General features: G+C 43.0%; 1 protein-coding gene across 2 annotated transcripts in view; it reads left to right on the top strand.

The window, feature by feature from the left end:
- LOC134354226 (uncharacterized) overlaps positions 1 to 23774 on the top strand; it is a 143117-nt gene that overhangs the window by 76107 nt on the left and 43236 nt on the right. The window contains exons 1-2 of one of the 2 annotated variants that reach the window (XM_063063126.1): positions 738 to 899; positions 1141 to 1395. In XM_063063126.1, coding sequence (XP_062919196.1) covers positions 892 to 899; positions 1141 to 1395 — 263 coding nt within the window. In that variant the 5' untranslated portion in view covers positions 738 to 891. Of the gene's footprint in view, positions 1 to 737; positions 900 to 1140; positions 1396 to 23774 lie in introns of those variants that run through there. The other variant, XM_063063128.1, reaches the window with a different exon arrangement.

Here is a 23774-nt window from a genome sequence, read left to right as displayed (position 1 = left end):
ACTTTTTGTAAGATTTTCCTTTCAACGGCATTGGTGTTTCCATACCAGGCTGTGATGCAGCCAGTCAATATACTCTCCACCACACATCCATAGAAGTTTGTCAAAGTTTTTAATGGACCTTTTAGCTGACTACTGAATAATAGCAAAACAAAGAGACATTCTAAGGAAGAAAGAAATTACATTTAATTTGAGCTGAACACCATATTTTTTCAGTCATCTATCTGCTTTTTCAAAGCATATTCATAATCATGATTAAGAAATGCAACTGCTAAAAGAGCTTAACAAGGTTCCACAGAACAAAAACAATAAGTGAGCAGGTTTAATAATGCAAACACGAGGAAATCTGCTGGGAATTCAGGCAACACACACGAAATGCTGGTGGAACGCAGCAGGCCAGGCAGCTTCTATAGGAAGAGGTACAGTTGACGTTTCGGGCTGAGACCCTTCGTCAGGACTAACTGAAAGAAGAGATAGTAAGAGATTTGCAGGTTATCTGTTTTATCAACTTGTTAAATAAAGGCTGGGACTTGTTTCTTTATTTTTACTGTAACCACGTGCAAGCAAATGAATCTCAAGATAAGATGTGGTATGATGTAAGTGTTTTGATACTAAATTTACTTTGAACTTAGAACTTTTTTTTGTCCTTCCAGAATAGAGTTGGGGATAGTGTTAACTAACTAGTGTTGGCAAGTAGTGCTTGGTTTAACATTTCATTTGAAGTGTAGGTTTTCATTAGCTGTCAATTAGAGTAGTGCTTAGTATAACGCTCTACAGTGCCAGCGATCCTGATCCGGGTTCAATTCCTGCCACTGTCTGTAAGGAGTTTGCACTTTTCCCCTGTGACCACCCAGGTTTCCTCTCGGCACTCCGGTTCCCACCCACATTCCAGGGATGTACAGGTCAGGATCAGTAAACTGTTGACATTCTGTGTTGTCATCAGAAGCGCGGCAACACTTCCGGGCTGCCCCCAGCACATCCTCGGACAGTGTTGGTCACTGACACAAAAAGATGCATTTCACCGTACATTTCGATACACGTGATTAAATAAAGCTAATATCTAAACCTTTAAGATTTAAAAGTCAAGGGAAGTAAATGGCTGAAGATCATTTTGCCTAACTAATGGTCTCCTTCCTTCCTCAGAGCTCTGCGCCGCCTTCGGAGACGGATCATGAGGCTATTGGGCTACCTCAGCAGACTCCATCCCTTCGGCACCACTGTAAGACCGACCGCCATGCCCCAGGCCACTGACTCTGAGAATGTCTACCGGCTGCAGGGGACCTACCCTTACTTCCTGCCCATCCAAACCCGCTGGCAAGACAACGATCAATACGGCCACGTTAACAACATAGTATATCACGAGTACTTCGACACGCTAATCAACTATTATCTTATCAGGTACGGAATCGCACACTATTTAGTCTGTTCGCACTTCCATCCATCTAGTGATGCCGAAGTAAAGGATTTACCGTGGCAATAAAAGGTTTATTGTTATCAGTGACATAGAAGGGTTAATTCTTTTGAACAGTTTATCAGTTGTAATTAAATGTGCTTATAATAAATTATTTAGTGTAATTAATGTAAAAATCTTCTTGTCTGTACTGTTATTAGAAACAGATGCTGAAGGATCAACAATATTACAACATGGTGATATAGCCTTGCCAGCTGCCTAACTGTAATTACTTTAATCTCAGCTTGTTATCTAATTATCACCTTTGTAAAGGGAATACTACCCTCTACTGCATGCTGATTGTTTCAAATGATGATGAAGAGTTTAAAACAGCTGTCAGAAATCTGGGGCCTGCCTGGGTATCTTGATCACAAGGAGGCTGTGTTGAGGCCTAGTTCAGGCCTGGCTCACCTCCCACCAGAGGCCTTAGCTTTGGGCTGGCGAGTCTTGTCTTGTGAAGAGGTGAATGTTTTCACATTCCTGTATGGATGAATGTGCAGACCTAAAAGTGAGGGCAGACTTTGGCTTTTTGTTATGGAAACTGTCCCTGGCATGAATCAAGTTTACCATTGGGCTCATGTTGCTAACACCCCCTGTAACTGTGTGCTGGGACCAGATTGAAGGAAGACATTCCAACCAGAGTAAGTATTAAGGCTCAGTTACCTTCATAAATCAGCTCAGAAATGAAATGCTTCCTTTTCTATTTAATGACAAAGCATTTAGAAAAAAACAAATTTATCAACTGAAGGTCAACAATAGAAACTGATTCTAGCTGGAAAATTCTAAGTTAAAAATAACACAAGTATTTATGTTTTTTATCTTTATTTATACTTTAATTCACACAAAGTGAAACAAGCATTTGATTGTCTGCAAATAAACAGATTCTGCAAATGCTGGAAATCCTTTCTCACATGGTGGTTCAGGAATGCAACTTGTTCAGTATGGATCAGTTAGGCTGAAGGCCTCTTTCAGTACTGCACAACTCTGTCTTTATTTTGTGTGGCCTGTAACCATTGTATTTATATCAGCACTGAACTGATTCCCTGCAGACATTGGGCTCCTTGACTAGCTTCGCCAGCCTCAGCAGTGAACTAGTTCTCTGGCTTTAGCCTGCAGATATCGGGCTCCTAGACCAGATTCACTCACCTCGTGCTGAACTGGCTCTGTGGCTGAGGACTCCCTTCCAGGGACTTCATCTAGCATGTTGTGTATTGCTAAGAATTTGTCACTCTCTGTCCTAAATACACTCACTGACTTAGACTCCATGGCCCTCTGTGGCAACAAACTCTACAAACTCGCTACCATGTGTAGAGGATATTAAAGGTTTATCCAGATATAGAAAGAGTAAAAGAGAGGCAAGAGTGGGCATCAGACAGCTGGGTAATGGCATCAGGGAGGGGAAGTTTGCAAGAGTGATGTCCTTGCTGCAGGCAGCATCACTGTTTTTGTGGGAATTCATGTTTGAAAGGAAATGTCAGTGAAATAAAAACACCTTCACTACTTTAAACTGGAATGCACACTTTTGCAGCTCAGGGCTGTGATTCTGTTGCAGAGGATTAATCCTGCCACTGGAGGTTAACATACAGCAACCAATCAGAAAAGCAAATGGTACATTGTAAGAGGATTTGAGTACTAGTGATCTGATGTAGCGATTACAAAGGGCCACAGTGAGATTACACCCGGAGTATTGTGTACTAGTCTGGTCAACCTACCCAAGGGTAGATACTTAGGATATCTTATACATGTGGGCGCAAGCTAGTGTTGCAGTTAGCGCAAGGCTTTACAGCACCAGTGATTGGGGTTCAATTCTCTCTGCTGTCTGTAAAGAGTTTCTATGTTCTCCCCATGTCCGCATGGGCTTTCCTAGGGTGCTTTGCTTACCCTCCACGTTCCGAAGTTGTACGGGTTAGGGTCAATAAATTGTGAGCATGCTAAGCACGGTGATACTTGCGGGCTGCTCCCAGGATGTGTTGGTCGTTGACACAAAATGGCACATTTCACTATGTTTCGATGTACATGTGACACATAAAGCTCATTTTTTAAAAATCTTTGATATAAGAAGAGTGACAAAGACTCTCCAGATGTTCTCCTGAGACAGTTGTTTTGTCATATGACTGGCATTAAGAGAATAGGAGCATGAGTAGGCCATCTGGCCCTCAAGCCTGTCCTATTAGTCTGTATGACCATGATGTTTCTGCCCTAAGTCTCCTCTCTTTGAAGGGGGAATCTCATTGAAACCTACTGAATATTGAAAGGTCTAGATGGAGTGGATGTACAGAGAATACTTCCGATAGTAGTAGAGTCCAGGACTAGAGGGCACAGCCTCAGAATAGAAAGGTGTTCCTTCAGAATACAGAAGAGGAGGAATTTCATTAGCTAGATGGTGGTGAATCTGTGGAATTCATTGCCAGAGATGGCTGGAGATGCCAAGTCATTGGGTATATTTAAAGCGGAGGTTGATAGGTTCTTGATTAGTGAGGGTGTCAAAGGTTACAGGGCAAAGGTAGAAGAATGGGGTTGAGAGGGGCAATAAATCAGCCATGATGGAATGGCGCAGCAGATGCGATGGGCCTAATTCTGCTCCTATGTCTTTCGGTCTCTTCTGTATTAGTTCTGCAAAACCATCAATTCCCAAATTGTTCAAAAATTTATCTGCTTACTCTTTCTTTCAATAACCTTGGCAAAGCAGCCCCCGCAACCTTCCAGGAACAAGAACTCGAAGGATCCTCTACCTTCTATAAAGTGCCATTTTACAGCATTTACCATCATTAAGGACTCTCATCATCTGGGACATGACAGCACAGTAGCATATCAGCCCGTGCATTATTTTTTTAGCGCACCAGCATTAAACAGTGTCAGATTTCCCCACTGCTGTCTGTAAGGAGTTTGTACATCTCCCTGTGACTGTGGGTTTCCTCCAGTTTCATGCCACATTCCAAAGATGTATGGGTTAGGGTTAGTGAGTCGTGGACATGCTATGTCGGCGCCAGAAGCATGGTGAAACTTGCGGGCTGCCCAGCACATTCCTTGCTGATTTTTTTGGATTATGAAGACATGTAGTCCTCTTTTATTGTCATTCAGTAATGCATGCATTAAGAAATGATACAATATTTCCTCTGGTGTGATATCACAAAACACAGGACAGACCAAGACTGAAAAAACTGACAAAACCACATAATTATAACATATAGTTACAACAGTGCAACAATACCATAACTTGATGAAGAAGTCCATGAGCACAGTAAAAAGTTCAGTCTCTCAAATGTCCCACATCTCACGCAGATGGGAGAAGGAAGAAAAACTCTCCCTGCCATGCCCAACCACAGTCCGACTCTGAGTCATCCGAAAACTTCAAGCTCTGATCAGCTCTCCGACACCGAGTACTGAGCGCCATCTCTGTCCGAACGATTCAACCTCCTTCTCGGTGGCCAAAAGCAGGCAAGGCCGGGGATTTTGAAGCCTACCCTCCGAAAGATTCCCGACCACGCAGTAACGACAGCAGCGAACGGGTGTTTCAGAAATTTCTCCAGATGTTCCTCTGTGCTTTCACGTCCATTCTCCATCACATCAGAATTGTCCACGGCCCCTATTTAACAGATATGGTATCATTTTTTCACCGAAGGGCTGCGCACGTGCAGGCACGCCGCCATCTTCTCCTCCCGCCTTCTTGAGTTGATGCAAATGATGCATTTCACTGTACATTTCAACAAATAAAGCTTATCTTTATCTTTATGACCTCTTCTCATTACTGCCATCAGGGAGCTGGTATAGGAGTCTGAAGACCCAAACTCAATGATTCAGAAACAGCTTCTTCATTTCTACAATCAGATTTCTGAACGGACAATGAACCCATGAACACTACTTCACTGTTGTCTTCTGCACTGTACAGTGACTTGTCATTTATAGTAATTTTATAGGTCTTGCACTGTACTTCTGCCCCAAAGCAACAACTTTCAGGACATAAGTCAGTAATGAATAAATCTGATTCTGAGAGAAGTTCTGACATACCTAAACACCTTATTTTTAAATGAATGCTTCTTAATTCTCCGTTTCTCTTTCGAGAATCCCCCTGTCGACATCTAGGTGGTCATGGCTCTTAAGAACCTTGTGAGTTTCAGTAAGATGTATAGTAGTCCTGGGAATGGGTCTGGAATCTGGGAGGGTGTCAGTGTTTACAAGGGCTGCTTGAGGTGGCTTGGAAATTGTAGACACCTTGGGAAGAAAGGTAATATTTACTACGGTCCGAGGGATTGTGGCGTGATATACAGGGTGACTTTAGGAATGCGGTTGTCTTTATGGATTTCATAGGAATATGTTGTTGTTGACAGGAGTCAGTATTAACTAGATGGATATTTACAAGTGTCCCTGAGAGTGTCACGGTATTTACAGGCAACACACACAAAATGCTGGAGGAACTCAGCAGGCCAGGCAGCATCTATGGAAAAGAGTACAGTCAACTCTGACTCCTCATTTTTTTTTTCTCTCTCCAGTCCTGCTGAAGGGTCTCAGCCCGAAATGTCGACTGTACTCTTTTCCACAGATGCCGCCTGGCCTGCTGAGTTCCTGCAGCATTTGGTGTGTGTGTTGCTCGGATTTGCAGCATCTGCAGACTTTCTCTTGTTTGTGACAGTATTTACAGGGTTGCCTGAGGACATCTCAATACTCACAAGGGCTCCAGGCAGTGTTCATTGACAAATTTGCGGTGCGTCAATATTCACAGGAATCGTGTGAATGCCTCCGTTTTCACAAGCGTCACTGTATGTTTCCGTCACTCTTCACCATCGAGTCTTCTCTGCCACTCATTCACGGCTGATTTATCCCTCCCAACTCCATTCTCCTGCCTTCCTCCCATAACCTTTAGCACCCTTATAAACCTCTGCTTTAGATATACCCAGTGACTTGGCCTCCACAGCCGTCTGTGGAAATGAATTCTACAGATTCACCAACTGCTGGGTAAAGAAATTCATCCTCGTCTCTGTTCTAAAGAGACCTCCTATTCTGTGTCTATGCTCCCTGGCCTTAAACTCCCCCATTATAGGAAACATCCTCTGCATGTCCACTCTGGAGCCTGTTCAATGTTTGATAATTTCAATGACAGCCCCCCTCATTTTCCTAAACTCCAGAAAGTACACACCCAGAGCCATCAATCGCTCCTCATTCATTAACCCTTTCATTCCTGGGATCATTCTCATGAGCCTCCTCTGGATTCTCTCAAACGCCAACACATCCTTTCTTAGATAATCCAGAAAAGTTGAAGTGATTCACTTTGAAAGGTCGAATTTGAAGGCAGAGAAAAGGGTTAATGGCAGGATTGCTAGCAGTGTGGATGAACAGAGGGGTATTAGGGTCTACATCCATAGATTCTTCAAAGTTGCTGGGCAAGCTGATAGGTGCATGGTGCGTTTACCTTCGTTAGTCAGCAGATTGAATCCAAGAGCCGCGAGGTAATGTTACAACTGGTTAGACCACACTTGCAAAATAATATAAAAGCAAGGACAAAATACTGAGGTTTTATAAGACATTGGTTGGACTGCACTTGGAATATTCTGAACGGACAATGAACCCACGAACAGTTCCTCAGTATTTTCCCTCACTTTTTTGCACTACTCACCTGATTCATTTTTAAAAATATACTTCATTTTGTAATTTATATTTTTTATTGCTATGTATCGCAGTGTACCGCTGCCACAAAACAACAACTTCCATGACACATGCCAGTGATATTAAACCTGATTCCGATTCTGAGTTGTGGGCTCGTTATCTCAGAAAGACTGTGCTGCCATTTCAATGTCCAGAGAAGCCTCAGGAGAAACATCTCAGGAATGAAAGGGTTAACACATGAGTGTTTGATGGCTCTGGGCCTGTGCTTGCTGGAGTAGAGAAGAATGTGGGGGAATCTTATTGAAATCTACTGAATATAAAAAGAGCCAGATAAAATGGATGTGGTGAGGATGTTTCCTGTAGTGGGGGAGTCTAGGACCAAAGGGCACAGCCTCAGAGTACAAGGGTGCCTCTTTGGAACAGAAATGAAGAGGAATTTCTGTAGCCAGAGGGTGGTGAATCTGTAGAATTCATTGTCACAACCAGCTGTGGAGGTCAAGTTATTTGAGTATATTTAAAATAGAAGGTCTTAATTAGTCAGGGCGTCAATTGTTATTAATAATAACAATAAAAAGAATAATTACTTTATTGATCTTGAGTGGGAAATTCTTTTGTTACAGCATCAACAATTTAAAACACACTTAGCAGTGTGCAGACTTAACTAATAATAATGTACACAATAATTTACCAATGTGCAATAACTTACAATAATGTGCAAAATAATAAAGGAGAGACTATTGTACTGTGTGTGTTTTAGAAACATAGAAAATAGGTGCAGGAGTAGGCCATTCGGCCCTTCGAGCCTGCACTGCCATTCAGTATGATCACGGCTGATCATCCAACTCAGAACCCTGTACCAGCCTTCCTTCCATACCCCCTGATCCCTTTAGCCACAAGGGCCATATCTAACTCCCTCTTAAATATAGCCAATGAACTGGCCTCAACTGTTTCCTGTGGCAGAGAATTCCACAGATTCACCACTCTCTGTGTGAAGAAGTTTTTCCTAATCTCAGTCCTAAAAGGCTTCCCCTTTATCCTCAAACTGTGACCCCTCGTTCTGGACTTCCCCAACCTTGGGAACAATCTTCCTGCATCTAGCCTGTTCAATCCCTTTAGAATTTTATACGTTTCAATAAGATCCCTCCTCAATATTCTAAATTCCAGAGTACGAGCCTAGTCGATCCAGTCTTTCATCATATGAAAGTCCTGCCATCCCAGGAATCAATCTGGTGAACCTTCTTTGTACTCCCTCTATGGCAAGGATGTCTTTCCTCAGATTAGGGGACCAAAACTGCACACAATACTCCAGGTGTGGTCTCACCAAGGCCTTGTACAACTGCAGTAGTACCTCCCTGCTCCTGTACTCAAATCCTCTTTCCTGTCATGGAGATGAACTGTTGTATACGCTTATTGCATTTGGTAGGAAAGATTTTCTGTAACGATCCTTGTGACAGCAGAGCTGAGTGAATTTGTTCGAAAGGGTGCTCCATTGTTTATTCAGTAGGTCATGGAGAGGATGTGCCAGATTGTCCATAATGGATAACAGTTTGTTTAGTGACCTCCTCTCCACCACTAACTCAAAAGAGTCTGGGTTGCAGCCAAGGATGAATTCAGCCTTTCTGATGAGTTTATTTAGACATTTTGCATCACCAGCACTGATGATGCTCCCCCAACATAAAGTTGCGAAGAAGACTGCACTCGCTATAACAGACTGATAAAAGATCTCCAGCGTCCTGCTGCACACATTGAAGGATCTCCACTTCCTTAGAAAATTGAGGAGAAGGCAGGGAGTGAGGTTTTGAGGGTTAATAAATCTGTCATGATGGATAGCAATGCAGACCCGATAGGCCAAATGGCCTAATTCTGCTCCTGCTGTGTTTCTTACGTTCTTATGGGATATTGTGTTCAGTTCTGGTCGGTTCATTAGAGGAAGGAGGTGGAAGCTTTACAGAAAGTGTAAAGGAGATTTACCAAGATACTGCCTAGATTAGAGTGCATGTCTTATGAGGATAGGTTGAACAAGCTAGGGCATTTCACTTTCTGCGAAGGAGGAGGAGTGGTGACTTGATAGATCTGTAAAGAGGCATTGCTTGAGTGGAAAGCCAGAGACTTTCCCTGGGTGCAAACAGCTAAAACGAGGGGCATAATTTTAATAGGAGGGAAGTATTGCGGGGGGGGGGGGTGTTCAGATGTCTGTATGGAAAATTAACTCATGAACACCACCTCAGTATTTTGCTCTCCTTTTGCTTTATTTTTTTTTCCACATATATTCTATTGTAATTTATGGTATTTTCTGTATTGCACTATACTGCTGCAGCTGCCTTCTCCAAGGATCGTCACCTTGTCCTGGTGGAGAAGCTTGTGGGTTTCTAAGATCCTGAGGGTGATCCTGTCTGGAGTTTAGCCATCTGGAGCTTAGGTCCTTGTAGGGTCACCCATCGTGGTAAAGTCAAAGGGAGGTTCCAGACAAAGAGCGATCGAACCAAGTCCTCAATGGTGGTGACACATCACAAGGTCAGTGAGGGTGGAGGAAGGCCACAGCAGTGAAAGGTTCACAGTTGCCTTGCATGTCACACCACTGGTCCTTATCCCCAATCTGACAAGGGTGGGTGGTGGCTCCCTGTACAGCAAAGTCATGCATGGACGTTCTCCATTAAGGACGTAACCCGTAAGGAGAACATCATACTCAAGTAATCACACTATTATGCTCCACAAAACAACAAATTTCTGACACATGTCAGCTATAACAAAACTGATTCTGATTCTTACCGTATTTGAATCAGAATCAGGTTTATTATCACCGGCATGTGACGTGAAATTTGTTAACTTAGCAGCAGCAGTTCAATACAATACATAATCTAGCAGAGAGAGAGAAAAATAATAATAAATAAAATAAAACATAACAAGTAAACAAGTAAATCAATCACGTATATTGGAATAGATTATTTAAAAATGTGCAAACGGAAATACTGTATATTTTTAAAAAAAGTGAGGTAGTGTCCAAAACTTCAATGTCCATTTAGGAATCAGATGGCAGAGGGGAAGAAGCTGTTCCTGAATCACTGAAAGTGTGCCTTCAGGCTTCTGTATCTCCTACCTGATGGTAGCAGTGAGAAAAGGGCATGCCCTGGGTGCTGGAGGTCCTTAATAAGGGACACTGCCTTTCTGAGACACCACTCCCTAAAGATGTCCTGGGTACTTAGTAGGCTAATGCCCAAGATGGAGCTGACTAGATTTACAACCCTCTGCAGCTTCTTTGGATCCTGTGCAGTAGCCCCTCCACACCAGACAGTGATGCAGCCTGTCAGAATGCTCTCCACAGTGCATCTATACAACTATAGAAGTTTTTGAGTGTATTTGTATTTGCCAAATCACTTCAAATATTGAAACATATGGATTTGACAATCAGGTATGGTGGGTCTTTAGGAAAGCTATTGGAATGTTCACCCTTTAATGCGAGGAATATGCAGGATGAAAGAAAGGAAGTTTTAATTCAGCTTCACAGAGTCCTGGTGAGAAGGCAACTTGAGCAACGTAGGATGAGAGGTGACCTGATAGAGGTGTATAAGATAATGAGAGGCATTGATTGTGTGGATAGTCAGAGGCTTTTCCCCAGGGGTGAAATGGCTAGCATGAGAGGGTACAGTTTTAAGGTGCTTGGAAGTAGGTACAGAGGAGATGTCAGGGGTAAATTTTTTTACGCAGGAAGAGGTGAGTGTGTGGAATGGGCTGCCAGCGGCAGTGGTGGAGGCGGAAATGATGGGGTCTTTTCAGAGTCTCCTGGATGGCTACCTGGAGCCTAGATAAATAGAGGGCTATGGGTAAAGCCTAGGTAGTTCTAAGGTAGGGACATGTTCGGCACAGCTTTGTGGGCTGAAGGTCCTGTATTGTGCTGTAGGATTTCTATGTTTCTATTAAGGTGTTCAAATTTAGTCTGCACATTTAGGGAAGGATGTGTTCGTAAGGAAGCCACTGCAGGAAATAGGGTGGCAAGGTGGAGATACATCTCTATTGAAGGAGGTGTAAGGTACTCATGCGCTCCTCTAGCCTGCAGGTCACCCTTGAGCAAGGTGTAGCACCTGTTTAGCCCCCATCAGGGGCACGTGAAGCCATGGGAGCAGGTGGTGGACGGTCATATGAGTGGCTGGTGCATATCACATGTCCTGGTTATGCGACCACTGACGCCAGGCAGACAATCTCTGAAGAGTATTGATAATGACTGGGCTCACCCATCTTGTAAAGACACTGCCCAGATGAAGGCAATGGCAAACCACTTCTGTAGGAAAAATTTGCGAAGAACAATCATGGTCAAGATCATGATCACCCACATCGTACGACATGGCACATAACGGCAATGATGACTGCGGGGAAAGGCTGTGGGGTTGTTTTCTGGGATAACAAGTCTGACTTATAAATGGAGGGCAGCCCACGAGCTCCAGAATAAATGGTGACACTTGTCGGCTGCCCCAACACATCCTTGGGTGTATTCGCTATTAATGTGAATGGCACATTTCACTGTATGTTTTGAAGTGTCTGAATCTGAAGAGATGAACAACTGGGGCTTACATTCACCAGCTTATAGAAGAATAAATGGCGGCATTGAAGAATCCGAAGTCCTGGATACTGACCGGGCATTCACCCTAGTTTGTCTAGAATTTGACAGTTAGGGTTTGTCCATTTCAGATGAAGATAAGAAAGAGTTTCTTATCTCAGGAGGTCACAAAGATTTGAAATTATTTACACCATGTCTCTGTGGATATGGAATCATTGAATTCAACAAAGGAGTCATGGATATTTCATCCTCCTCTCCCATTCACCTTCCTTCCTCCTCACCGGGCTTCACCTATCTCCTTCCAGCTTGTACTCGTCTTCCTGCTTCCCACTACCTTATTCTGGCTTCTTCCCCCTCCCTGTCCAGTCCCGATGAAAGGTATCAGCCCAAAACATTGACTTTTTATTCTTTTCCATAGATGCTGTCTGACCTGTTCAGTTCCTCCAGAATTTTCAAAGTTCAAAGTAAATTTATTATCAAAGTACATATATATCACCATATACTAGCCTGAGATTCATTTTCTTGCAGTCAATCACAGTAAATACAAGAAACACAATAGAATCAATGAAAGACCATGCCCGATAGGGTAGACAACAATCAATGTGCAAAAATAAAATCAAAAAACTGAAAGAGAGGGGGGAAAGAAAGAAAAAGAAATAATAATAAATAAATAATATGGAGAACATGAGATGAAGAGTCCTTGAAAGTGAGTCCAGTTCATTGGGAACAGATTATTGATGGACGAGTGCAATTGAGTGAAGTTATCCCCACTGGTTCAAGACCCTGATGGTTGAGGGGTAATAATTGTTCCTTAACCTGGTGGTGTGGGTCCTGAGGTTCCTGCACCTCCTTCCTGATGGCAGCAGTGAGAAGAGAGCACGGCCTGGGTTGTGGAGCTCCTTGGTGATGGATGCTGCTTTCCTGCAATAACGCACGTTGTAAATGTGCTCAGTGGTGGGGTGGGCTTTACCTGAGATGGCGTGGCCGTTCCACTACTTTTTGTAGGATTTCCTGTACACGGGAATTGGTGTTTCCACACCAGGCCGTGTTGCAACCAGTTAATGTATACTCCACCACACATCTATAGAAGTTCGTCATTGTTTTAGATGACATGCTGAGTCTTCACAAACTCCTAAGGAAGTAGAGGAACTGCTGTGCTTTCTTCGTAATTGCACTTACATATTGGATACAGGAAAGATCCTTTGAAATGAAAGCATTAAGGAGTTTAAAGTTGCTGACCCTCTCCACCTCTGATCCCCCAATGAGGACTGGCTCATGGACCTCTTGTTTCCTCCTCCTGAAGCCAATAATCACCTCCCTGGTCTTGCTGACACTGAGTGAGAGGTTGTTGTTGTGGTATCACTCAGACAGGTTTTCAGTCTCCCTCCTATAAGCTTACTCATCTCCACCTTTGATTCAGCCAGTGACAGTGGTGTCCTCAGCAGACTTGAACATGGCATTGGAGCTGTGATTATCCTCACAGTCATAAGCATAAGCATCTTGTGGGTGTTACTCTGGATCTCCAGCATCTGCAGAATCCCTTGTGTGAATGTCATGGATAATGGAGAGTGGGTGAGAAAGAGCTGTTGTAGCCAAAAGTGAATTCGCCGTGATCTTATTGAATGGTGGAGCAGGTTCCAGGGCCAACAGGTATTCTTCTGCTTCTGTTTTGTAGGCTTTTGTGTAATTATGCATCAGTAATCAGAGGGAGTGAGCCCTTGGTTACTGCTGGGACCATTCAGTAAGCAAAGTGTTGCTGGGTTTGTGTCAATATGTACGAGGGGTGATTAATAAGTTCACGGCCTAAGGTAGAAGGAGTCAATTTTAGAAAACCTAGCACACTTATTTTTCCTCCATTTGCACACTTAGTCCAGGAGTCGTGGAGCATACGGATCCCTTTTTTGTAGAAGTTGATGTCTTGGACCTCCAGAAGTGGTCCACAGCAGGGGTGATTGATAAGTTCGTGGCCTAAGGTAGAAGGAGATGAGGAGAAACTTCAAACTTTCTGCATTTTCACTCAAAAAATTGAACTGCTCGTGCACGTAACGAGAGCTGTATCACTCATCTCCTTCTACCTTAGGCTACAAACCTACCAATCACCCCTGCTGTGGACCACTCCTACAAAGAAGGGATCCGTATGCTCCACAACTGCTGGACTAAGTGTGTACATGTAGGAGGGGACTATGTTGATAAATAAATGTGTTAGGTTTTCTAAGATTGTTGCACATATGTCAGTGTGCGTACAATGTCTGTGAGTTACTGGATTGTGTTCATGTGCATGCAGTGTTGCTGTTACTGGGTTTGTGTTAGTGTATATACAGTGTTACTGGGTTCGTGTCAGTGTATATACTGTGTTACTAATTGTGTGTCAGTATACGTGCAGTGTTTGCTGTTAGTGTGTCGGTGTTATTGGGCTTGTGTCGGTGTGTATATACAGTGTTACTGGGTGTATGTCAGTATGCATGCAACGTGATGGGCTGTGTTTCAGTGTTGCACGGGTGTCAGTCATATGGTTTTTCTGACTGTGTCAGTATTCATATAGTGTTGCTAGGCATATGTCAGTCTGTAGATAGGATACAGTATCACTGGGAGTGTTGCTGTTTGTGCGTTAGTCTGTGTACATTGTTGCTATGAGTATGCCAGTGTGTGGACTAGGGTGGTGGGGTGGAGATATGTCTCTACCAAAGGAGATGTCAGTCTCCTTCCATCCGCTAGCCTACAGGTCACCCTTGGGGAAGCTGTAGTATTTGCTTACCCCTCCTGATCAGGGTCACATGAAACCATGGGAGCAGGTGGTGGATGGTTGTATGAGCAGCTGGTGCACATCACAAGTCCTGGTTATGTGACCACTGACACCAGGAAGACAATCTCTGAAGAGTGTTGATAATGGCTGGGGTCACCCGTCTTGGAAAGACACTGCCCAGAACAAGGCAATGGCAAACCACTTCTGTGGAAAAATTTGCCAAGAATAATCGCAGTCACCATGATCACCTACATCATACGACACGGCACAAAATGATGATAGTGTGTGTGTGTGTGTGTGCGTGCGTGCGCTCTTCAGTACACACAGATATTTAAAGATTTTTGAAGTCCAAAGGTATAGTTTGTGTGATTGTGTGCTTCTGTGTAAGAAGAAAACAAATTTTAGGGCAATATATGGTGACGTATATGTACTTAGGTAATAAATAAATTCGCTTTGTACTTTGAACTTTGGCTTCCCAAACAGTAGATCAGGAAATATAAGCTATACCTGAAGTCAACATTATGTTCATAGGTTGCATGACTAGTTAATATAAATAATATAATTTAATTTAATAGCGGTTAGCACAATGCTTTATAGTACCAGTGACTGGGATTAATTTCATAGAAACATAGAAAACCTACAGCACAATACGGGCCCTTCGGCCCACAAAGCTGTGCCGAACATGTCCCTACCTTAGAAATTACCTAGGGTTACCCATAGCCCTCTAGTTTTCTAAGCTCCATGTACCTGTCCAGGAGTCTCTTAAAAGATCCTATCATATCCTCCACCACCACCGTCGCCGGCAGCCCATTCCACGCACTCACCACTCTGCATAAAAAAAACTTACCCCTGACATTTCCTGCCGCTGTCTGTAAGGTTCTCCCTGTGATCATGTGGGTTTCCTCCGGGTGCTCTGGTTTCCTCCCACAGTCTGAAGCCATATCAGTTGGTAGGTAAATTAGTCATGGTATTGTCCCGTGAGAGGCTGGGGTTAAGTCAGGAGTTGCTAGGCGGCACAGCTCGAAGACCCAGAAGGGCCTATTCCGTGCTGAATCTCAATAAATAAATAAATTTGAAAATGAGGTAGGGAGATTTGGTAATTTACCACTGTAGGATAATGGAACAGATTATTTAGATGCAAATACTATTGAATTAGATGCAAGCGAATTTTGGTGCCAATTTCTTTCTCTCCCTACTGCACGGCCATGTTAATGTCATTGGCGTCCCCTTCATTAACTTGCATTGATCTTTCTTTCTCTCAATGTGGCTGCCTGTGTTAGGTCCGGATGGTTAATCCTACACTCTTTTTGACTTACCACCACTAAATCGTTCTCATTACCAGGGATTGAGTTTATTTCTGGTTGCTAAGCAGCTTAGTTTGCATGAGTTCATTAATCATTCCACTGGATAAATTCCCATCAGTGTGACTTGTCAAATGGGGAATGGGGTTCCCATTCTCAAAGTTTTGAAGTCTCAAAGTAAATTTATTATCAAAATACACCTATACTGTATATGTGTGTGTGTGTGTATATAATGTCATTTTCTTGCAGGCATTTACAGAAAAATAAAGTACAGTAGAACTCATGAAATACTATGCATACATGAAGACTGACAAACAACCAGTATGGAAAAAAGACAAAGAAAAAAATACAAATAAGTAATAATATATAAATAGCTGGATAGATAATTAATCAATTAATTAATACTGAGAACATGAGTTGTAGAGTCCTTGGAAATGAGTCTATAGGTTGTGGAATCAGCTCAGAATTGCGGTGAGTGAAGTTATCCATGCTGGTTCAGGAGTCTGGTGGTTGAAGGATAAAACTGTACCTGAACTTGGTGGTGTGGGACCTATGGCTTGGGTACCTCCTGCCCAAAGGTGGTAGCAAGAAGGCAGCATGGCCTAGATGTTGAGAGTCCTTGATGAATGAATTCTGCTGAAAGATCTTCAAAACACAAGGGGAAAGGATGTGTTGAGAAGGAAGAAATATGAATATTTGTAGAACATTTCCTGACCTATGAATATTACAATCAAATCTCTTTGAAGTTTCATATAACAGGTAGGAAAGGCCTGAGAATTTTTACATTTTTGGAAGATCTCTGCAATAAAGGAGCTAGAAACAGGGTCGAAAGTTCAATTAGTCATTGGTGTATCTGTGTTGATGTTTGCAGAAGATGGTTTGGATTCTTTCCTGCCTTTTAATGCTTCTTGGTAGTTCCCTAGTACAATAGGTTGGACTCTTGACCTCACAATCCGCCTTGTAATGATCTAGAACCTTAGTTTACCTGCAATGCACTTTCTCTATAGCTGTTGCACTTTATTCTGCACTCTGTTATTGTTTTATTGTGTTCTACTTCAATGCACTGTGTGATGAATTGATCTCTATGAACAGTATACAAGACAAGCTTTTCAATGTATCTTGGTACATGTGACAATAGTCAACCAATGTCCAATTACAACTATGCCAGTGAGCATATTAGGTTTGCTGGTAGATGATGTAGCAGTGTCTACATTACTTGAGAATGGATCACCAGGTGAGTTAGCTGCTGTTCTGGCTGTGTAGATTACTGAAGAATCAAGCACATTTGTGCGATTAGCTGGGACTGAAGGTTATTTACTGAAGAGTATGATCTTTCATTGATAGAGATGGAAGAGAAATAGGACTGTGTAATGGCATTGGATTTGCTGTCCGTGAAGTTCTGAAAGCAAATAAAGACCTTAAGTCCTTTCCGATTATAGATAGCTATGGTACCCTCACTAAAGGAAAGTTATGTTGTGGCCACTAATTATCAAAGGTTATCCTTCATGATAGATTTTGCTGCCAATACTCACTATTTGAGCGGTTGGTCCCCCCTCCTTACCAAAGAGGAGATATTTCCAGCTAATGAAGAAGCTTAAACACAGTTCATTAATTTTTAGTAATACATTTTTAAATTTGAATAGAATTCTTGAAACACATTTAAAACTCACAGAGGATTTCTGTCTTATAAAAGGTTTCCAAATTACAAACAACTTCTAAAACACAAAGGACTTCCAAAGCACAGGCACAATTTCTGTAAGCTAAAAAGACATACCAACAAGTTGCAGACAAATATGTCATCAGTCGCAGAAATCAAAGGCAGAGGAATAGATTCTAGTCACCCCGTCTTTCTGTCATTCTTCTTGTTGTTCTTTGACTATTCCTAACAAACTTGACTGCTCTCTTACATTTATACTGTTTTTATTGCGACTTGGTGACTTCACACGCATGTGATATTAGTTCAGATCCCTTTGCCGGGAAATTCACACAGATGGTTTAAAAGCTACTGGGGTCAAAGATACAAGGCACCCAAAATTAATGCTGTTACCTCTAACTCTGAGTACACAATTCACCCAACTATTGATAGATCCACTGTTTGATGTGCTAAGTGATAGTACCAGTCAGGTCTGCAAGCTTCCTTGATCTAAATAACTTAGCCAGCGTTGTCTGGTTTGATACAGGCACAATTAAAATAACATCATCTTACACTGTATCTCTTGAGCAGCTACCCCTGTGCTGTGGACCATCAGCCTGTGCTCAATAGACAGTGCTGTTTGTTTGTTAACTATAGACTGATTATTGCTTGCAATTTACATTCAGAACTGAAGACCAGCTCTTCTCTATGACAAGAGGCAGAGCAAGGAATATTGGTTGGGAATTTAACTTACTCAAAAAAAAACTACTCTTTACCCATGGAAGAGTCAGCTGTTGTGTAAGCTAGCTGAGTTTTGCAAAAAGAACCACTTATGGCCCCCCCACCACCACCTCCCCAGCCCTGGGTAGTGAATATCCATCACAGGCAATGCCTTCTAGGTAGGACCTTGGATTGTCATCCCTTCTGAAACAACACCACCTCAAACAGTGCTACTCTCCCTCAAGATTCATTGTCATTTGTTAGTGCGCAAGTGTACAGGAGTGTCTGTACAGAAGGTGACCCCGATCGGAAATGATAAAATAGTGGTGATGGCATGGGTTAGTGGCTGACAGATTGGGGTAAGTAACTGTTTTTGAGTCTGATGGTCCTGGTGTGGATGCTACATAGCTCCCTCCTTGATGGCAGTGGGACAGCCAGTCTGTGAGCCGGGTGGGTGAGATCTTGCATGCACAATAGTGTCAGCCTGTATCACACTCTGGCCTGCGGGTGTGTCTGGTATGCACAGGATCAAGAGGCAAGCAATAAAGATCTCGGAGGACCTAACCTGGTCCCAACATATCGATGCAGCTATAAAGAAGGCAAGACAGTGGCTACATTTCATTAGGAGCTTAAGGAGATTAGGTTTGTCACCTAAGACACTTGAAAACTTCTACAGTTTCTGCGGAGAGCATTCTGACAGGCTGCGTCACTGTCTGTCATGGAGGAGGGGCTACCGCATGGGATCGAAAGAAGCTACAGAAAGTTGTAAAGTTAGTCAGCTCCATCATGGGCACTAGCTTCCATAGTATCCAAGACACCTTCATGAAGCGGTGTCTCAGAAAGGCAGCATCCATTATTAAAGACCCCCATCACCTAGGACATGCCCCCTTCTCATTGTTACCATCAGCAAGGAGGTAAAGAAGCCTGAAGGCAGATACTCAGTAATTCAGGAACACCTTCTTCCCCTCTGCCATCGGATTCCTAAATGGTCATTGAACCCATGAACACGACCTCACTTTTATTATTTCTGTATTACCACTATTTCTAATTTAACTATTTAATATACAGATATATGCTTCACAATAATTGTTTTGCATATTTATTTTTCTATATTATCGTATATTGCATTGTACTGTACCGCTAAGTTAACGAATTTCATGGCATATGCTGGTGATATTAAACCTGATTCTGATGAAGGCTTGAGATGTGCAGGTGGAAATGCATCTTCACTTGGTTTTGTATGAGGTGGATGCACTGGTTCATCAGTGCATCATGGAAGGATGTCCCTTTTGAACAGAGATGAGGAAGAATTTCTTTTGCCAGAGGATGGTGACTCTGTGGAATTCATTGCCATAGATGACTGTGAAGGCCAAGTCATTGGGTATATTTAAGGCAGATGTTGATGGGTTTTTGACTCGTAAGGGCATCATAGGTTATGGGGAAAGGCAGGAGAATAGGGTTGAGAGGGATAATAAATCATGATTGAAGCATACTCGATGGGTCAATGGCTTAATTCTGCTCCTATGTCCGTGGTCTTAGGGCCTTCCTGGGGAACAAGTATCCTGCACGACAATGGGCAGGACTTTTATGCATGTCTGGCTCAATTCTCCAAGCTTTAGTGCAGTTCATTGAGTGTGATTTCATGGACACATGGACCTAGGACACTGGGGAACCTCCAGTAGTCTTTGTGTATCAGCACATTATACCCAGGGAAGGGTACAATTCAGCTCCCACTCAAGTGTAGGGCTCAGTTGGAATACAGTAGAATACAATGCATTCAGTTCAGAGGGAATACAGTGTAACGTCATGCACTTTGGTAGAAGGAATAAAGGCATGGACTAGTTTCTAAATGGGGATTAAATTCCAAAATCAAAAGGACTTGGGCATCCTAATGCAGGATTCCCTGAAGGTTAACTTGCAGATTGAGTCGGTGGTGAGGAAGGCAAAGGCAACGTTAGTGTTTATTTTGAGAGGACTGGAACAAAAGAGAAAGGCTCTATAAGGGACTGGTGAGGCTCACTTTGAATATTGTGAGCCCCTTATCTAAGAAAGGATGTGCTGGCATTGGAGAGGGTCCAGAGAAGGTTCATGAGAATGATTCCAGAAATGAAAAGGTGCATGTATCAGGAGTGTTTGATCTCTCTGTGCAGGTACTTGCTGGAGTGAAGAATGAGGTGGGATCTCATTGAAACCTATTGAATACTGAAAGGTCTAGATAGAGTGGATGTGGGGAGGATATTTCCTATAGTGGGGGAGGCTAGGACCAGAGGCCACAGCCTCAGAATAGATGGACTTCCCTTTAGAACAGAGAGGAGGAGGAATTTATTTAGCCAGACGGTGGTGAATCTGTGGAATTTGTTGCCATAGATGGCTGTGCAGACCAAGTTAGTGGGTATATTTAAAACAGAGGTTGATAGCTCCTTGAATAGTAAAGGATATGAGGAAAAGGCTGGAGAATCGGGTTGAGAGGGATAAGAAATCAACCATGATGTAATAGTGGAGCAGACTTGATAGGCCGATTGGTCTAATTCTGCTCCTATAGTCTTATGGAAATGTTGATTGTATCATATAATCAGCTTTGCATCATTCCAGTTGTGTTGGCATATAAATAACAGCTAATGGATGCTTGAATTTTTTTTTAACTCAAAGTGCTGAAAAGCCTTTGGCTAAACACAGGGGAAGAGGATGGTGAGCAATAAAGTTTTGAATAGGAATGAATGGGTTCCTCGCAATATTCTGTGGCTTACCACTATTATCTGAATACAGTCAATGTTAATCAAGTTCAAGTTCAAATTTAATTGTCATTCAACCATACATGAATATCCATGAATACAACCAAACGAAATAGCATTACTCTGGGGTCAAGGTACAAAATACAGTAGCAACAGTCATGCACAGAACGAGCCACATATAGCATATAAGATAACAGTAAAATACAGTCACAAAAAAATCATCTAGTCTGTGGTTTCAAACTGGTCTAAATGCTTATGATGATGCATTGAAGCCTTTTTACTAATGAGACATTTATGTCTCATCTGGACAATTTATTGTGTCTTGTACCTTTCTCAAATAAATTGTTGCAGACTGTAGTGAGAGTCAATAGGATTTTAATGTCATTATTTCCCTGAAAATTCAGGGTTGAATGAACATCACTGTTAATTACTGCGGGAAAATTTCTTTCCATATTGTTCAAGCAATAAATGTTTCTTAAGAACAAAATAACAGGGGAGCTCCCAGTAATTTGAGTTTATTTAATTTAAATTAGAATGGCAAAGAGAGACATGTGGTTTAGAAAATAGACAGAGAGAAAAATGCCTTAGGAAGGATCCTAAATCCTGGATGGAGGTGAAACTGTTCTTGTAATTTAATAACATCTAAATGCAGCGAAATTCATGTTCATTAATTCATACAGGTTGTGAAAATCCAAGCCATAGGTCCTGAGTACTTAAAGCTCGAATACTACTGTAGGACTGCAATTTAATTCAGATCTCCATTAACCCAAGGGAATATACTCACTGTCCTACCAAAATTAAATTACTTCAGGGAGAGCATGCTAATGAGCAAGCAGTTAAGTGATCTATGTCCAATCAGTCTAGTTACTTTAGCAAGAAGTCCTCCAATGTATCTCCCTAGGACTGACAACTTCCTACTTCCAGTCCCCACCGGGTTTGCAACGATTCCTTGTTAGAACTTTTATTTCCTTTCCTGAACCTTCTTTGGAGTTGGTCTGTTCCTATAATCCAACCTCCTTACTTTTGTTGTGTTACAAATGCCTGTGGATCAGTACAGATCCATTGTCTTGTTCAAGTATGACGAGGCACCCATCAGACTCCAGTGATGTGAGTGAGACCCAGTGGCAAGGACCAAGTCAGAAGCTTTAGGTCAAAGGATAATGGAATCAGTGAGAGTGTGGAATGAGCTGCTAGCAGAGGTAGTAGATGTGGGTTCATTTGTAACACTTAAGTGAAGTTTGGATAGGTACATGGAGGAGAAGGATGTGGATGGATATGGCTTTTCTCTAAGGAGCATGAGAAGTGACTTGATAGAGTTGTATAATATAATACAAGTGTACAACCAGAGAGTTTTGCTCAGGGTGGAAATGGCTAATAAGAGTAAGCATAGTCCTAAGATAATCAGAGGAAAGTATAGCGGGGATGACAGAGGTAGGCTTTTTTTTTTACACAGAGCAGTGAGTGCATGGAATGTGCTGCTAGGGGTGATAGTAGAGCCAGATACGTTAGAGGCATCTAAGAAACTCTTAGAAAGGCACATGAATTAAATAAAAATGGAGGACGATGCGGGAGGGAAGCATTAGATTGATCTTGTCGGTCAGTCAGTGGGTGCCGTCCCAAATCCGGGGTTGGCGGCATCTTCCTCGATCTTGCGACAGCACTGAGTACAGCCTCTCCTCCAGTTTGTTCTTGCTGGCCGCCTTGGCACCGCCTGCTGCCGCCCCCGCCGAACTTGAGCCCAAGGCCGTATCGGCCTCCAGCCGCGGCCGCTTCTTCGAGCTCGGCCTTTCCTCAGGCGGAGGCCTTGGGCAGGTCCAGGCACACGGTGCAGCGCCCAAGTTCATCATGTCTCTTCTAACTAGGTGCTTAGCATAAAATTCATAGATACGTGGTGAGGCTTTAATCTCTTCCACGGAAGATGGCCGTTGGCTCACAAGGAGCTCATCCGCCCTTGTCAGGTCTTGTTTTTTCTAGTCCTGCTGGGTGTCCTCACACCCTCCTCACCAGACTAAGTCTGGTGGGGGAGCCGGCCCAAACCGCCGACCACTCAACCACGGCCCCCGGCCGAGCGCCGGGCACCCGCCCCCGGCCGAATCTCTGAGTGTCCGGCATCCAACCGCAAACCATGGTCAAGCGGCCGGCAACCGAACCGGATTGATCTTACAGTACGTTAAATGGTCAGCACAACATTGCTGAGCTGCACTGCTATGTGTTTTAAGTTCTATCTGTGACAATCTGAGCAATGTTTAATTATTTACTGACCGACAGCGTGGAACAGGCCCTTCAGGCCCTTTGAGCCTCACCAGCCAGCAACCCCCGATTTAATCCTAGCCTAATCACAGGTCAGTGTTTACAAAGACTAATTAACCTACCAACCGGCGTGCCTTTGGACTGTGAGGGGAATCTGGAGCACCCAGAAGAATTGAACCCCGGTCGCCTGTACTGTAAAGCGTTGTGCTAACCATGATGCTACTGTGCTGTCATAGACTCTCACTCAACATTACAGATAACAGCAACATGGCCAGTAACGTGCTGTTGCTTGTAGACTCTTGCTTTCTACATTGCAACAGGAACTACACATTGAAGAAGCTGTGAAGTGCTTTGGGATGTCCTAACAGAGTCTGGCCCGGAGTAGCGATATATACAACGTGGATGCAAGAGTACATAGAACATAGAAATCTACAGCACATTACAGGCCCTTTGGCCCACAATGTTGTGCTGACCATGTAATCTACTCTAGAAACTGCCTAGAATTTCCCTAGTGCATAGCCCTCTATTTTTCTAAACACCATGTACCTAGGAGTCTCTTAAAAGACCCCATTGTATCTGCTTCCACCACCACCGCCGGCAATGCATTCCACACACCCACCCCTCTCTGTGTGGAAAAACTTACCCCTGACATCCCCTCGGTACCTATTTCCAAGCACCTTAAAACTATGCTCCTTCGTGTTAGCCATTTCAGCCCTGGGAAAAAACCTCTGACTATCCACACCATCACTGCCCCTCATCATCTTATGCACCTCTATCAGGTCACCTCTCATCCTC

This window comes from Mobula hypostoma, chromosome 11 (assembly GCF_963921235.1).
Source record: "Mobula hypostoma chromosome 11, sMobHyp1.1, whole genome shotgun sequence".
Taxonomy (NCBI): domain Eukaryota; kingdom Metazoa; phylum Chordata; class Chondrichthyes; order Myliobatiformes; family Myliobatidae; genus Mobula; species Mobula hypostoma.
Note: the sequence above shows the minus strand (reverse complement) of the source record. Positions and strands in the feature narration are given on the sequence as shown.